Source organism: Zalophus californianus, chromosome 4 (genome assembly GCF_009762305.2).
Source record: "Zalophus californianus isolate mZalCal1 chromosome 4, mZalCal1.pri.v2, whole genome shotgun sequence".
NCBI classification, from domain to species: Eukaryota; Metazoa; Chordata; class Mammalia; order Carnivora; family Otariidae; genus Zalophus; species Zalophus californianus.
The window spans coordinates 7377569-7395611 of NC_045598.1; the positions used below are offsets into that span (position 1 = coordinate 7377569).

Below are 18043 nucleotides of genomic sequence, written 5' to 3' on the forward strand. Positions count from 1 at the left end.
GAACATTTATTGTGTTTCTACCTTAATTAATTTTGAAGATCTTAAGCATGTCATTTAACTCTCTGAGCCTTAGTTTCCCCCTCTATGAAATGTGAATAGCAGTATCACTGACTTCCAAGGGCTCTTCTGAAGATTCAGTGAATGTATAAAATGCTTCACATAGGATTAATACTCCACAAAGAGCACCTGCTGATAAAATGACAATGGTGATGATATATGTCCTCTCACTGACTTTGGGATGAATGTCTGGTTTCCTTCCTTACAAAGTTGTGCCAAAATTTCCATTTAAATCGTTATTTTAAATACCTTTTTTTCATATTCTGCAGACAGATGATAGATTGGTATCTACAGATGGATTCATGCTGAATTTCCTTTGGGTGCTGCAGCAGCTAAGTACAAAGATCAAGTTAGAGACAGTGGATCCCACATATATATTCCACCCAAGGTGTCGGATTACTCTTCCTAATGACGAGACGAGAGTGAATGCGACGATGGAGGACGTGAATGACTGGCTGGCTGAACTCTGTGAGTGACATTGCTCATTGTGAGGTCATTAAAATGCTGCCCTTTTATTTAAAAACTTCTTGTAAATTTATTTTATTTGGATGCTAGTGATTACTCACAAATTGTTTCCTCTCCAGAAAATGAATTTATGAGCCAGAGATACACAATAAAAATTAACACAGTAAAAATGTTCTTATTTGGCTTGGCCAAAGTCAAACAGATACATAGAACAAGTGGAAGGAAATATACCCACTTAGAGTAAAACAAAACAAAAACAAAAACAAAACCCAAAAAGAAATATAATAAAAACAATAGCAGAGACTTATGATAGAGATTTTTATATACCAATTAAAGTTCTCATGAAATATTTCATAGATCTTGATGCTGTGTTGGTATTTAAAATATGAATATTTTAAAGGTGTAACAGTTGTTGATCTTTTTCCTTTCTGTGTTATAAAACATGTTAATAACAGACATCAAAACCCTATGGCATTTATTTTTTAAATATTATAAAATCATTCATGGAATAGGATAGGGATTCCATGCTTACCTGTCAGTATCATAATCAGATGCGTGCACACATTCCAGAGAAACATGTAAACTATAATAAGAACTAAGTATCTGATGAACAATAAAGTTATTATTTGATTAGTGTGATTTGAATTAGTCCCTGGTATCGTCTTGGAATCATATCATGGATTCCAGAAGAATCAAAGGGTTAAACATTTAAAAAATATATATATGTGTATACACACACACACACACACACACACACAAAATAAACATAAAACATGAAAAAAACAAACAGGATTTGACCCACCCATGAAGGAAACAGAAATTTATAATGGTTTAAGAGACGAAGCATATCATCAGAGACAGTATGTATGTACAGTATCTTAATAGATAAATATGCTTTTTGTAGAATGAGACAAAATGAATATGTAAAACTTAAAAATGGGGCAAAATATATGTCATACGTTTGATAGAATCGTGCCTTTCAAAATGTAGAACCGTTATAAATGTATAAGGCCCAGACTAAATTCTACCAAGAGATAGTTTTAGTTTGGGGAAAGAAATGTAGGCAGTATATATCATAGAAAATAAAATATACTTGTTGGAAAAAATATACATACTAATAGGAATTAGATACAAATTGGAAATTCAGGTTACTGTTGTATATGTGTAAATTATCCAAAAACAGGGATGTCTGGCTGGCTCAGTCAGTGGAGCTTGTGACTCTTGATCTCAGGGTTGTGAGTTTGAGCCCCACATTGGGCATAGGGATTACTTAAAAATAAAATATTTAAAAATAAATAGATAATCCAAAAACAAACTGATAAGATAGAATATAAGTTTGTGAGGAAATAGATGGCATTTACTCAATTTATTTAATGAATTCTGATTTATACCAAAATTATAACACTGTCATTCTCAATAATTTTACATTTTAGAACATGCTCCCAGTGCTGGGAGTGGGGTGAGGGAGTAATTTTTCATACGTAGATCTTCCAAGCACTGTTTATAATAGAGAAAAATTAAAAATGACAAACATGGGGCGCCTGGGTGGCTCAGTTGGTTAAGCGACTGCCTTCGGCTCAGGTCATGATCCTGGAGTCCCTGGATCGAGTCGCACATCGGGCTCCCTGCTCGGCAGGGAGTCTGCTTCTCCCTCTGACCCTCCCCCCATCTCATGTGCTTTCTCTCTCATTCTCTCTCTCTCTCTCTCTCGAATAAATAAATAAAATCTTTAAAAGAAAAAAAATGACAAACATGCGCACAGTAGGGAAGTGTCTTTGGAATCTGTAGATTATTAACATAGTCCAATAACATTTTGAGATTCAAGGTGATGTTTCAATGACCTGTGTTGAATTATAGGAATGGTTATATAAAATACATCAGGAAGGCATATAACAACAGATTGTTGATGTACATCTGTGCAAACACTTAATCAGATGGGGCAGGATACCTAGTCATTAAATGGAGCTCATAGGAATTCTGTCTTAAGCAGGACATATAAGCAGGACATAACTAGTCTATATTTTTTAAATTTTTTTTTAAGATTTTATTTATTTATTTGACAGAGAGAGAGAGAGAGCACACAAGCAGGGGGAGCAGCAGAGGGAGAGGGAGAAGCAGGCTCCCCGCCGTGCAGGGAACCCGACATGGGGCTCGATCCCAGGACCCTGGGATCATGACCTGAGCCGAAGGCAGACGCTTAACCGACTGAGCCACCTAGGCACCCCTAGTCTATATTTTTTAAAAAACATGCTTAAACTTCTTGAAAACTCAAGGGTAATTCTGTCTTAATTGTGCTTTTTTCTCCTGATTTAGTCTTGTTAGAGACTTTAGGGAATCATGTTATTTTTCCTAGATGGAGATCAGCCTCCATTTTCTGAGCCGAAATTCCCTACAGAATGCTTTTTTCTTACCCTGCACGCCCACCACCTCTCCATTCTGCCAAGCTGCCGTCGCTACATCCGCAGACTCCGGGCCATCCGGGAGCTCAATAGGTATGTGTGTGACTCCATGTCCTGGGATTGCCTGAGGTACCACTTGTTCTCACAAAGCAAGCAGTTCCATTGTGACCAGTGGATTCGAATGTGGGGAGTAAATCTGCTTCTCCTTCCCTGTCCATGATCCTCAGTTGACCAGAGTTCTTTATGTGGCAGAGTGACCCAACCTTGGTTTCTGAGAGTTCTCAATCCCTCAGTATGTGGTTACTAAACTTCCGTTAACTTTTTCCCCTGAGCATGGTATTGACCAGGAGCCACTTTAAAGGATCTTCCAGGTTCCAGACATTCTCCTCCTTCCCTGGACTCTGAAACAGTAACTCTAGTTTCCCTTGATAATCAAGATCATTGACTCCTGCCATCATGGAATTCCCTTTTTTGCATGTTGTCTGGTGGCATAAGGAACCCACAATGGCTGGATAGTAGCCTGAGTTTCCAATGCACCATTGTTGTGTTTCTTAGTCTAAGCATTTTTCCCCGTGTACCAACACCTCCAAATAAACAAATCACAGGAACAGGAAGCAAACACATAGTGTGGCCACTGTGTTTGGTCCGGGACCTGCAGACACGTCTGACTATGAGAAAAAGGATGTCATGTCTGCATCTGTAACTCTATCTCTGTGTATCTATCTTGCTAATCACCTGTTAATGCCGATGGTTACTCTGGAGATGCTTTAAGATTTTCTTTCTACACATATTCGTGTTGTTGGTAAATGAAGTCAGTTTTCTTTCTTATACTTTTTTCTGTGCCTTAGTATCCTGGCTATAATTTTTAGTACAATCTTGAACAGAGGCAGCTTTCTTGAAATTTTTCTATTGTTGCCAATTCAATAGTAGGGGAAAGTTGTTTTTTATAACTTCTGTTACCAGATGAAGAACATTTCCCATTATTCCTAGTATTTTAAAAGTTTTATTCCTAACAGAAGTTGCATTTTATTAAATGCTTTTTCCACAGCTTTTAAAGAGATCAGAAATTTTTTTCTCCTCTCTTCTGTTAATGTGGTTGAATTACATCAACTAGGTTTTTCTTTTTTTTTTATGTCAACTAGTTTTCTGATATTAAACTAGTCTTTCAGGGGCGCCTGGGTGGCTCAGTCATTAAGCGTCTGCCTTTACCTCAGGTCATGATCCCAGGGTCCTGGGATCGAGCCCCGCATCAGGCTCCCTGCTCGGCGGGAAGCCTGCTTCTCCCTCTCCCACTCCCCCTGCTTGTGTTCCCTCTTTCGCTGTGTCTCGCTCTGTCAAATAAATCCATAAAATCTTTAAAAAATAAAAAAATAAAAAATAAATAAACGAGTTTCATTCCTGGAATAAACTCAGCTTTTATGTTATTGCTTTTATAACTCATTGGATATTCAGTTTGCTATACTCTGTTTAGGATTTTTGAGTCTCTGTTCAAAAGAAAGATTGACCTATAATTTTCATTTCTTGTTAAGTCTTCCTCAGATTTTGGTATCATACTTGCCATATAGAATGAGCTGGAGATGATTCTCTCTTTTTTCTGCTCTTTGGAAGAGTTTATTATATAACAGTTTTGTTATTTCTTTCTTAAATGTTTGGAAACCTTCATTGATGAAGCTGTCTGGGCTTAGTTTTTTCATTACAGGAAAGCTTTTAATTATGTGTTTTAGTCAATTATTAGATATATGATTATTTACACTTTTATTTCATCTTGTGTCAGTATTTCTATGACATCTAAAGTTTCAAAATTTCTAGGCCTAAAGTTGTTCATAATATCTTCTTTTTATCGTTTTAATGTCTGCAGGGTCTTCATTATTTCCTTCTACTTTCTCTTAGTTTAAATTTGCTTTTTTGTTATTTCTCTTGCCTCTTTTTTTAAATTTTTTATTGTTATGTTAATCATCATATATTACATCATTAGTTTTTGATGTAGTGTTCCATGATTCATTGTTTGTGCATAACACCCAGTGCTCCATGCAGAACGTGCCCTCTTTAATACCCATCAGCAGGCTAACCCATCCCCCTACCCTCCTCCCCTCTAGAACCCTCAGTTTGTTTTTCAGAGTCCATCGTCTCTCATGGTTCATCTCCCCCTCCGACTTACTCCCCTTCATTCTTCCCCTCCTGCTATCTTCTTCTTTTTCTTTTTTCTTAACATATGTTGCATTATTTGTTTCAGAAGTACAGATCCGTGATTCAGTAGTCTTGCACAATTCACAGCGCTCACCATAGCACATACCCTACCCAATGTCTATCACCCAGCCACCCCATCCCTCCCACCCCCCACCACTCCAGCAACCCTCAGTTTGTTTCCTGAGATTAAGAATTCCTCATATCAGTGAGGTCATATGATACATGTCTTTCTCTGATTGACTTATTTCACTCAGCATAACACCCTCCAGTTCCATCCACGTCGTTGCAAATGGCAAGCTCTCATTCCTTTTGATGGCTGCATAATATTCCATTGTGTATATATACCACCTCTTCTTTATCCATTCATCTGTCGATGGACATCTTGGCTCTTTCCACAGTTTGGCTATTGTGGACATTGCTGCTATAAACATTGGGGTGCACGTACCCCTTCGGATCCCTACATTTGTATCTTTGGGGTAAATACCCAGTAGTGCAATTGCTGGATCAAATGGTAGCTCTATTTTCAACTGTTTGAGGAACCTCCATACTGTTTTCGAGAGGGGTTGCACCAGCTTGCATTCCCACCAACAGTGTAGGAGGGTTCCCCTTTCTCCACATCCCCGCCAACATCTGTCGTTTCCTGACTTGTTAATTTTAGCCATTCTGACGGGTGTGAGGTGGTATGTCCTTGAGGTTTTGATTTGGATTTCCCTGATGCCGAGCGACGTTGAGCACTTTTTCATGTGTCTGTTGGCCATTTGGACGTCTTTGGAAAAATGTCTGTTCATGTCTTCTGCCCATTTCTTGATTGGATTATTTGTTCTTTGGGTGTTGAGTTTGGTAAGTTCCTTATAGATTTTGGATACTAGCCCTTTATCTGATATGTCATTTGCAAATATTTTCTCCCATTCTGTCGGTTGTCTTTTGGTTTTGTGGACTGTTTCTTTTGCTGTGCAAAAGCTTTTTATCTTGATGAAATCCCAGTAGTTCATTTTTGCCCTGGCTTCCCTTGCCTTTGGCGATGTTTCTAGGAAGAAGTTGCTGCGGCTGAGGTCGAAGAGCTTGCTACCTGTGTTCTCCTTTAGGATTTTGATGGACTCCTGTCTCACATTTAGGTCTTTCAACCATTTGGAGTCTGTTTTTGTGTGTGGTGTAAGGAAATGGTCCAGTTTCATTCTTCTGCATGTGGCTGTCCAATTTTCCCAACACCATTTGTTGAAGAGACTGTCTTTTTGCCACTGGACATTCTTTCCTGCTTTGTCAAAGATAAGTTGACCATAGAGTTGAGGGTCCATTTCTGGGCTCTCGATTCTGTTCCATTGATCTCTGTGTCTGGTTTTGTGCCAGTATCATACTGTCTTGATGATGACAGCTTTGTAATAGAACTGGAAGTCCAGAATTGTGATGCCACCAGCTTTGCTTTTCTTTTTCAACATTCCTCTGGCTATTCGGGGTCTCTTCTGGTTCCATACAAATTTTAGGATTATTTGTTCCATTTCTTTGAAAAAAGTGGATGGTATTTTGATGGGGATTGCATTGAATGTGTAGACTGCTCTAGGTAGCATTGACATCTTCACAATGTTGGTTCTCCCGATCCATGAGCATGGAACGTTTTTCCATTTCTTTGTGTCTTCTTCAGTTTCTTTCATGAGTATTTTTTAGTTTTCTGAGTACAGATCCTTTGCCTCTTTGGTTAAATTTATTCCTAGGTATCTTATGGTTTTGGGTGCAATTGTGAATGGGATCGACTCCTTGGTTTGTCTCTCTTCTGTCTTGTTGGTGTATAGGAATGCCACTGATTTCTGTGCATTGATTTTATATCCTGCTACTTGACTGAATTCCTGTATGAGTTCTAGCAGTTTTGGGGTGGAGTCTTTTGGGTTTTCCACATACAGTATCATATCACCTGCAAAGAGTGAGAGTTTGACTTCCTCTTTGCCGATTTGGATGCCTTTGATTTCTTTTTGGTGTCTGATTGCTGTGGCTAGGACTTCTAATACTATGTTGAAGAGCAGTGGTGATAGTGGACATCCCTGCCGCGTTCCTGACCTTAGGGGAAAAGCTCTCAGCTTTTCCCCATTGAGAATGATATTCGCTGTAGGTTTTTCATAGATGGCTTTTATGATATTGAGGTATGTACCCTCTATCCCTATACTCTGAAGAGTTTTGATCAAGAAAGGATGCTGTACTTTGTCAAATGCTTTTTCTGCATCTATTGAGAGGATCATATGATTCTTGTCCTTTCTTTTGTTAATGTATTGTATCACGTTGATTGATTTGCGGATGTTGAACCATCCTTGCAGCCCAGGGATAAATCCCACTTGGTCGTGGTGAATAATCCTTTTAATGTACTGTTGGATCCTATTGACTAGTATTTTGGTGAGAATTTTTGCATCCATGTTCATCAAGGACATTGGTCTGTAATTCTCCTTTTTGATGGGGTCTTTGTCTGGTTTGGGGATCAAGGTAATGCTGGCCTCATAAAATGAGTTTGGAAGTTTTCCTTCCATTTCTATTTTTTGGAACAGTTTCAGGAGAACAGGTATTAATTCTTCTTTAAATGTCTGATAGAATTCCCCTGGGAAGCCATCTGGCCCTGGGCTTTTGTTTCTTGGGAGATTTTTTGATGACTGCTTCAATTTCCTTAGTGGCTATAGGTCTGTTCAGGTTTTCTATTTCTTCCTGGTTCAGTTTTGGTAGTTGATACATCTCTAGGAATGCACCCATTTCTTCCAGGTTATCTAATTTGCTGGCATAGAGTTGCTCATTATATGTTCTTATAATTGTTTGTATTTCTTTGGTGTTGGTTGTGATCTCTCCTCTTTCATTCATGATTTTGTGGATTTGGGTCATTTCTCTTTTCTTTTTGATAAGTCTGGCCAGGGGTTTATCAATCTTGTTAATTCTTTCAAAGAACCAGCTCCTAGTTTCGTTGATCTGTTCTACTGTTCTTTTGGTTTCTAGTTCATGGATTTATGCTCTGATCTTTATGATTTCTCTTCTCCTGCTGGGTTTAGGCTTTATTTGCTGTTCTTTCTCCAGCGCCTTTAGGTGTAGGGTTAGGTTGTGTATTTGAGACCTTTCTTGTTTCTTGAGAAAGGCTTGTATTGCTCTATACTTTCCTCTCAGGACTGCCTTTGCTGTATCCCAAAGATTTTGAACAGTTGTGTTTTCATTTTCATTGGTTTCCATGAATTTTTTTTAATTCTTCTTTAATTTCCTGGTTGACCCATTCATTCTTTAGTAGGATGCTCTTTAGCCTCCATGTATTTGGGTTCTTTCCGACTTTCCTCTTGTGATTGAGTTCTAGTTTCAAAGCACTGTGGTCTGAAAATATGCAGGGAATGATCCCAATCTTTTGGTACCGGTTGAGACCTGATTTGTGACCTAGGGTGTGATCTATTTTAGAGAATGTTCCATGGGCACTAGAGAAGAATGTGTATTCTGTTGCTTTGGGATGGAATGTTCTGAATATGTCTGTGAAGTCCATTTGGTCCAGTGTGTCATTTAAAGTCTTTATTTCCTTGTTGATCTTTTGCTTAGATGATCTGTCCATTTCAGTCGGGGGTGTTAAAGTCCCCCACTATTACTGTATTGTTGTCAATGTGTTTCTTCACTTTTGTTATTAATTGCCTTATATAATTGGCTGCTCCCATGTTAGGGGCATAGATATTTACAATTGTTAGATCTTCTTGTTGGATAGACCCTTTAAGTAGGATATAGTGTCCTTTCTCATCTCTTATTACAGTCTTTGTTTTAAAATCTAATTTGTCTGATATAAGGATTGCCACCCCAGCTTTCTTTTGGTGTCCATTAACATGGTAAATGGTTTTCCACCCCCTCACTTTCAATCTGGGGGTGTCTTTGGGTCTAAAATGAGTCTCTTGCAGACAGCATTTCGATGGGTCTTGTTTTTTAATCCAGTCTGATAGCTTGTGTCTTTTGATTGGGGCATTCAGCCCATTTACATTCAGGGTAACTATTGAAAGGTATGAATTTAGTGCCATTGTATTGCCTGTAAGGTGACTGTTACTGTATATTGTCTGTGTTCCTTTCTGATCTATGCTGCTTTTAGGCTCTCTCTTTGCTTAGAGTACCCCTTTCAATATTTCTTGGAGGGCTGGTTTCGTGTTTGCAAATTCCTTTAGTTTTTGTTTGTCCTGGAAGCTTTTTATCTCTCCTTCTATTTTCAATGACAGCCTAGCTGGATATAGTATTCTTGGCTGCATATTTTTCTCGTTTAGTGCTCTGAAGATATCTTGCCAGTCCTTTCTGGCCTGCCAGGTCTCTGTGGATAGGTCTGTTGCCAGTCTAATGTTTCTACCATTGTAGGTTACATATCTCTTCTCCCGAGCTGCTTTCAGGATTTTCTCTTTGTCTCTGAGACTCGTAAGTTTTACTATTAGATGTCTGGGTGTTGACCTATTATTACTGATTTTGAGAGGGGTTCTCTGTGCCTCCTGGATTTTGATGCCTGTTTCCTTCCCCACATTAGGGAAGTTCTCTGCTATTATTTGCTCCAATATACCTTCTGCCCCTCTCTCTCTTTCTTCTTCTTCTGGGATCCCAATTATTCTAATGTTGTTTCGTCTTATCGTATCACTTATCTCTCGAATTCTGCCCTCGTGATCCTGTAGTTGTTTCTCTCTCTTTTTCTCAGCCTCTTTATTTTCCATCATTTGGTCTTCTATATCACTGATTCTCTCTTCTGCCTCATCTATCCTAGCAGTTAGTGCCCCCATTTTTGATTGCACCTCATCAATAGCCTTTTTGATTTCGACTTGGTTAGATTTTAGTTCTTTTATTTCTCCAGAAAGGGTTTCTCTAATAACTTCCACGCTTTTTTCAAGCCCAGCTAGTATCTTTAAAGTCATGATTCTGAACTCTAGGTCCGACATCGTACTAATGTTCGTATTGAGTAGGTCCCTGGCTGACGGTACTACCTCTTGTTCTTTTGGCTGAGGTGATTTTTTTCATCTTGTCATTTTGTCCAGAGGAGAATAGATGAATGAGAGAACAAAATGCTAACAGGTTAACAACGTCCCCAGCAAATATACTGTATACAAATCAGAAAAGACCTGAAACCAGGGGAAAAGAAAGGGAAAGAAAGAAAAAAGAAAGAGAAGAAAAAAAAAAGAAAAAAAAATAAAAACAAAAACAGAACAATACAAAAAAAGCAGAATATAATCAAATATGATCAGGCTAGTGCATAGATCAGTGCCACACACTAGATTTTGGGCATATTTTGGTCTGTTAGAAAAAAGTGCCTCCTAAAATTTTAAAGGAAGAAAGACATATGTACAAAATAAGGGTTGATACAATGAAGGGATGGAAGATGACTGTAAAGATGAAAATTATAAAAGATTTTATAAGAGGAATTGATAAGTTGTTTGAAAAAAGAAAAGAAGATTTAAAAAAAAAGAAAGAAAAAAGGGAGAGAATGTGATCAGGCAGGAGACTAGAACAAAGCCATACACTAGTGATTTAGGGTATATTTTGATCTGTTAGAAGAAACTGTATCTCAAAATTTTAGAGAGAACAACTTATATATATATGCCAAAAATAAGGGTAACTACTATGAAAGGATAAAATATGATTCTAAAAATGAAAAGTAAAAAATGTTTTTTTTTCAAAAAGGGATTGATAAGATGTTGGTTGAAAAGGGAAAAAGAAAAATTAAAAAAAAGTTAAAAAACATTAACTTTGATGAACTAATGAATCATGGTAAAAAAAAAAGCCATGAATTCTATGTGCAGTATTCCCCTAGCGCTGGAGTTCTCCCGTCCTCCTTGATCGGTAAACTTGGTCTTGCCTTGCTGGCTGTTCGTGCTGATCTTCTGGGGGAGGGGCCTGTTGCTGTGGTTTCCAAATGTCTTTGCCGGAGGCAGAACTGCCCCGCCCTTGTTGGTCCGGGCTAAGCAAGCTGCTCGGGTTTGCTCTCAGGAGCTTTTGTTCCCTGCAAGCTCTCGGTACAGCTTTGGAGGACCAGGGCGAAAATGGTGGCCTCCCAATCTCCACCCAGAGGAGCTGAGAACTCGGGGCCCCGCTCCTGAGTGCGCCCCCAGAGAAAAGCAGTCACTCCCGTGTCCCCGGTCTCCGGCCGCACTCCGTGCTCACCCGGCCTGTGACCGAGCGTTTCTATGTCTGGCACCCGACCCCGTGTGGAGTCTCCAAACCCAGCAGATCCCTGCGGTGCGCTCCCGCGCCGCTCCTCCCCGGGAAGGAAGGGGAGTCTCCCCGGATCTGCCGCTTGTTGGGTCCCTGCTGGAGGCGCAGTGGCCCCACTGGGCCGCGGATCACAGTTTATGGCCACCCCGAGCTGAGAGCCCGCGCCTCGGCTCCGTCTCTGCAGCCGGCTTCCCCGCTCTGATCCCTGGGAGCTCTGCCGCACTCAGGCACCTCCGGTCTTTCTGTGACCCCGAGGGTCCTGAGACCACACTGTCCCGCGAGGGTTCCACCTCCCGCTTAGCCACTGCAGCGACGTCCCCCCGCGGAGCCGACTTCTAAAAGGTCCGATTTTGTGCTCCGCGGCTCTATCACTTGCCAGAAGCCGCGGACGGAGGCCCCCTCTCCCGCCCTCTATCCTCCCGAATATTGCCTCGGATTCACTTTTCCTGTACGTCCTACCTTCCAGTAAGTGGTCTTTTCTCTGTTCAGAGAGTTGTTGCTACTCTCTTCTTCGATCTCCTGTTGAGTTCGTAGGTGTTCAGAATGGTTTGATCCCTATTCAGCTGAATTCCTGAGACCAGACGAAATCTAGGTCTCCTCCTCCTCCGCCATCTTGTTCCCTCTCTTGCCTCTTAAGATTGGTACTTATATCATTCATTTTCAGCCCTTATATACGCATTTGAGGCTGTTTCTTTCCCTCGAAGCCTGGTTTTAGCTGCATCCCTCATTTTTGTAACATTTGTCACATTTTACTGTTCAGTTCAAAATATTTTCCAATTTTTATTATTTCTTATTTGACCTGTGGGTTATTGAAAAATATATTGTTGAAATTCCAGATTCTTGGGGAATTTGTCTGTTTATCTTTTGTTATTGATTCCTAGCTAAATTTCATTGTGGTCAGAGGACGTGTTCTGATTTGTGTCCTTTGAACTTTACTGAAATTTGCTTTATAGCCTAACATGTACTTGAGTAAATGTTCCACAGAGACCTGAAAAGAATGTGCTTTCTGTGTTGCTTATTGCACAGTCTCATATTTTGTCGGTTATGTCAGGTTTGTTCATCTTTTATTCAGATTTTTCTCTTTCTGCTCATTTTATCAGTTTATAATACCAATTTTTTTTAAAGATTTTATTTATTTGAGAGAGAGAGAATGAGAGAGCATGAGAGGCGGGAGGGTCAGAGGGAGAAGCAGACTCCCTGCTGAGCAGGGAGCCTGATGCAGGACTCCATCCCAGGACTCCAGGATCATGACCTGAGCCGAAGGCAGTTGCTTAACCAACTGAGCCACCCAGGCGACCTATTATATCAATTATTGAGAGAGGCTTATACAGTTTCAAACTGTGATTGTGAATTTGTCTGTTTCTTCATCTTGGAGCCCTGGGATCCCATCTCTTTTACTGACTTTGGATGATCCATTTCAATGGTACCATCGACTGCTTTCACTCCCACCCTACTGTGGACGGTCACTGTTGTGCTTCTCAAAGATGTCGGTGTTCCCCTCACCTGTGTACTTCCCAGTGCTGTGATACGAGAGATGTCCTCTAGGGTATGGGGAGGGCGAGAGGGCAGGTTTCAGGAGGAAGGTTTGTCTGAGCCAGTCACACATAGTATTATATATTAATATTCTCAGCTTGTTAAACTTTAGATTCCTTCCTCAGAATTCTGTCAAGGGATACCAGATAGCTCAGCTTCACTCAGCATAGGTCACTGTCAAATTCCAAGTTTTAGTCCACTAGCTGGTGGCACATTTCAGACCCCTCCCAGCTACTCATGATAATCTTGAATCCAGGATCTCTGGTAGGTGTAACCATGTCCGTGAATTTGGTTCTACATAGAAGGATCTTTGCATGGTTCACTCTTGCTGATCAGGTGTCTCCAGGATCCATTCCGCACACACTCCCACATTCTGTCACTACAAATGTGGTAGGTAGAATAATGATGTCCCAAAGTCGCTCACGTCCCAGCCCATAAAACCTATAGATCTGTCACCTTCCATGGTAAGGAGCTAAGGATGTGGAAGAGACTAAGTCCCAGTGCTTTGAAATCTACAGCAGTTTGTTTGGAAAAACAAATATGTTACCACATTTGTTATCAAGACCATCCAGTTGGAAGCCAAACAAGGCTGCCTTGCACTTTGCCTCACTGTTCCATGAGCCTGTCCCGTGTGGCTCCCTAGAGCTGACCCGTCAGGCCAATCTGCCATCCCACAGGGCTTCTGAGCGTCTTCCAGTGCCATCTCCCCCTCATAAGCTGCAGAAACAGGTGTCACACAGCAGTTTTAGTGGCCGCAGTCAGTCTGTCAGATCATCATCAGTTTTGGGGAGTGAGGTATGTACCTGGAGTTCACCTTTGAACCTGACTGGGCAGGAAGCCGCTCCAGGGTTCATCCTGACTGTAGAGCCTCTGTCAGTGCTTCTGGCAGAACTCCTCCACTACTATGCTTCCAGAAACACTGTGTGGCTGCCACTCCCCAGGATTCACTTCTGCCTCCAGCGAGGGTTCACCTCCTGATGGAAGCTAGGTCATGGGCAGATTCGCTGGCAGCAAGGGAGTCTGGGAAAGTGTAGGTTCAAAGAATTTACCAACCTCCAGTTTTCTGTGCGTTATCTTGATAGAGAGGGGTTGATACAGCATTTAGTGAGCCAGTCTCTAAGATAGGCAGGATATGGCCTGACTGGCAGGTGATATTTGGGCGGGCATCCGAAGGAAGTGAAGGGGCAAGCTGCAAAGATAACCTCAGAGGAGAGCATTCCATACAGAGGGAGCGGTGGCAGGAGAGGAAAAGGAGCTGCCGTTGTTGAACCAGCCTTCTGTTTGGGGTAACTGACCAGGTCTAGTAACCGGGAATTTTCGCAAGGGACTTCTTTTTCTCCCTCCCAGGAAAATAAGGGAACAATGTATTCCTTTCCAAAAGAAATTATTATATGTCATTAAATCTAAAGTACCATCAATTTCAAGATATTCATTATATTAGGAACCAATAAGAAAGAAAAGTTCCGCCAATGAATGATAAGAAATATTCTGACTTTAAAGATGCTAAAATGTGGGAGGAAATGTGTATCTGACAGTCCTTGAAATGGTCAAAATGAATAGATAAGATGGATCTGTGTGTCTTCTTGTGTTTGACCATTAGTCCTTGGTTTCAGAACTGTGGAAGATTTGAAAAATAATGAGAGCCAATGGAAAGATTCCCCACTGGCAACTAGACACCGCGAAATGCTGAAGCGTTGCAAAACTCAGCTTAAGGTTTGTAAAGTGAATTGCAGTCATTCTAGGTCAGCCTCTCTGTAGCGATTTTCCTACCAGAATGTGTGCCTTGAGTGAGCCACGCAGCATCCTTTATCCTTCATTGTTCTTTCCCCTAAAGATAAAACACGGCACTTTCAAACTAGTTGATGACCTCACCTGGGTCTACATACAGTATTTAAATCAAGACAGAATCTGCAAGTGCTTATGCCCGTGACAGCATGAATTCTTCCCGGTTTTAGCATCCTCAGTTTGACGTCACCTGCCTTTCTTAACCCTTCTGCAAGGTTCTTCCCCTCCACTGCCTCCCAGCCCGTGACCCAGTGTGCCAGGCATGCATTTTCACGATGTGTGGCTGAGTGGATTTGTGGCAGTGGGAAGAGCCCCCCCCCCCAATCCCTCCTTCTTCATTTGTCGTTAAAAATGATCCACTGCATGGAACCTAACTGTAGACAGGAAGATTTCCGCTGGTGAGACACAGCTGAAGACGGATGCTGGGCAAAGGCTGTACAATGGAGTGTAGACAGCTTATTTATGCATTTATCTTGTGTTTTCGTTCAAATTATAAAACTGAATATTAGCAGGTTCTGCTTTCTGTCAATTAGTAGGAGGATATGTGGACATTTTAACTTCGATTTCTGGTGCAAGTTAAGATAGAATTGTTTTATTTACTAATACACTAGACCTGCTGAGATGCAGAATACACCATGGGCCCTTTCCTGGCGTCTGTAGACCCCCGTGAACACCCCACAGACATGTTAGAAGGTGCCTGGAAACTTTAAACAGATGCGCCAATGCGCATGCATGCCTTGGGTTTCCTTCTCACAGCTGTCCTCTGAGGTGGGTGTGGGACCCTCAGTGGACAAGCATTTTGTCCAGGGGCAGTTCATAAATGGTGACCTGGAATTCAGGTGCAGATTTGTCTGGCTTCTTTCCACTAACCATCTCTGACGCCCATCAACCCTGTCCCCCAGTCAAGCTATTTAAATATGACAGTATTAACTTCTTTTTTGAGCCGTAACTGTGTGCTCGGCTTTCCGCCCAGTGGTTTGCATGGCGTACTTTTGTTTTTCTCAGAACAAGGTAAGCTTTTAGGACATGACCAGCACATTATAGCTAGTTAGAGATGAAGCTTGCGAAAAGCCTAGAACCTCGAATTCCCATCTCCTGGCCCATTCCCTGGCCAGTCAACGCTGCAGGCACTTGGCTACCAACTAATCTGTGGGTGGGGGCATACCTCCTTCCACAGAAACTGGTACGGTGCAAGGCCTGTGCTGACGCTGGTTTACTTGATGAGAGCTTTCTGAGAAGATGTCTGAATTTTTATGGCCTTCTCATTCAGTTGCTGCTCCGCATCCTGGACCCCGCCTATCCCGAGTGAGTGTGCCCTTCCTCCTCACCTCCTCTCTCCTCGGTGGCCTGTGCTGTCTCCACTGTCCTCCAGTCGGTAGCTAAAACCCAAACCCTTACTTTATCAAGAATCCGTTCTTCAATTTCCAGGTTGTACCTGTGTAGACTACAAAAGTAGTAATATTAGTGTTTTCCCAGTGATTACAGTAAGAAGGGAATGTCAGCACCTATGAGTTTAATTTTGACCTGGTCCTTTTTACAAATTGGCTATAGATTGATAGAAAAGGAAATCTACAAATTAGAAGCTAAAACCTGGAGGTAACAGGATATTAGGCCCGTTTGAGCACTGGGTCCAGGAAAATACCCAGCCAGTTATTATTAGTTTATTGTTACTCTGAAATGTCTGGACCGACTGATGTTGATGAGGTTGGCTGAAGGCCCTCTGCAGGAGTAAAAAATATTATTTAAAGTTATATGTGTAGCTCTGTTGCCTCGAAACAGTTTGATTTGCATAAAATGACCAAATATGACCCTTTTATTTCCTTCCTATTTTATTACATTAGCCTTAACAGAAAAGCAGTAAAAGGAGAAACATCTCCTACACAGCATAATACATCCACTGTCTTCATTCTTCCCTGTTCATTTCAGGTTCTAGTCTCCTGGCTTGTGTACCTTTTCCATATTTGTGTTAGAGGAGGTTTTCCCCCAGTAAAATACTTACTTGTAATGGCCGTCTTATAGTCTTTATAGTTTCAGGTGCCATGATTTTGTGTGGTTTTTTTTTGTTTGTTTGTTTGGTTGGGGTTTTTGGGGGGGGGTTCCAGGTGCCATGATTTTGTTCTATAACTTGTGCTTTTATTCTCTTTGACAGTATAACACTGCCTTTAAACTCAGATGTCCCCAAGGTATTTGCAGCATTGCCTGAGTTTTATGTAGAAGACGTCGCTGAATTTTTATTTTTTATTGTACAGTAAGTGCCTTTGACATACTGCATGGTTCTAATTTGTTTTTATACAGAATGTATATTGTATTACGAACTATGTTGCAGCCCTCCATTTTATGCCTGAAATTTTATGTAACTGCTGTAACTGAATACTGTCTGGAGACTGGTAAAATAAATCCAACTATGGCACCAAGCCAGTTCCAATAATATCTTCAAGACAGAAGCAGGATTAACAATGCTGATAAGAATGTACTCTCTGAAAATTGAGTTGAATTTCTAATAATTGAGTATGTGTTTCTGAGAAACAGAAGGCGCAAACAGTTTATAAATATCTAACTGAACATTCAAAAGCCAGAAATACCCACATCTATATTTTGTACCAGATTTTTTTTCAATTATAACATTGGAGAAAGCTTACAAAGAAATGGTTTGAGTTTATAACTGATGTTTGAAGTTTTTTGTGTTTTTTTTTTAATTAAAATAATTACCAGAAAAAAATTTTAGGGGTGCCTGCCTGGTTCAGGCAGTGGAGCGTGCGACTCTTGATCTTGAGGTTGTGAGTCTGAGCCCTGCATTGAATGTAGAGATTACTTAAACAAAAATCTTTAAAAAAAATTTTTTTAAGTCTTTTTTGGTAGCAAAGCTCTTTTATGAAACTTACCTCATAATTTAATCATGGCTTTGGTTTATTTCCTAAAATAATATAAGTTAATATAACATGCTTCAGCCAGTAGACACAATAGATTTAAAATCTGTCTAGTTATAAAGTAAACAGTCATTTGAAACTCAGCAAGTTCAAAGGAATTCAGTATCTTGGCTCCTAGACCTATTGGCCTCTTCCCTGCGTGATGACCCCAGCATCTGCCCAGTGAGAGTTTCTGGGAGCTTTATTTCTTGCTCTTCTTGCCTCTCTCCAGATACTCTCCTCAGGTGCTTTATGAGCCCTGTACTCAGGATATTGTGATGTTCCTCGTTGTGATGTTGTGTAACCAGAACTACATCCGAAATCCTTATCTGGTGGCGAAACTGGTAGAAGTCATGTTTATGACCAACCCTGCTGTTCAGCCACGAACCCAGAAGTTTTTTGAAATGATCGAAAACCATCCTCTCTCCACCAAATTGTTGGTCCCTTCACTGATGAAGTTTTATACAGGTAAGAGTATTCGGATAGGCAAGGTCGTCTAAAGCCAGTGGACGGAGTTACTCTAAATCTGGTAGCTAATATTCT

At 40.8% G+C, this 18043-nt stretch overlaps 1 protein-coding gene across 3 annotated transcripts in view; it reads left to right on the top strand.

The window, feature by feature from the left end:
* The window catches only part of UBE4B (ubiquitination factor E4B), a 127763-nt gene that overhangs the window by 86320 nt on the left and 23400 nt on the right, over positions 1-18043 (top strand). For all 3 annotated transcript variants that reach the window (XM_027610069.2, XM_027610051.2, XM_027610060.2), the window contains 6 exons: positions 327-525; positions 2876-3014; positions 14423-14522; positions 15772-15899; positions 16744-16842; positions 17733-17968. In XM_027610069.2, coding sequence (XP_027465870.1) covers positions 327-525; positions 2876-3014; positions 14423-14522; positions 15772-15899; positions 16744-16842; positions 17733-17968 — 901 coding nt within the window. The remainder of the gene's footprint in view (positions 1-326; positions 526-2875; positions 3015-14422; positions 14523-15771; positions 15900-16743; positions 16843-17732; positions 17969-18043) is intronic.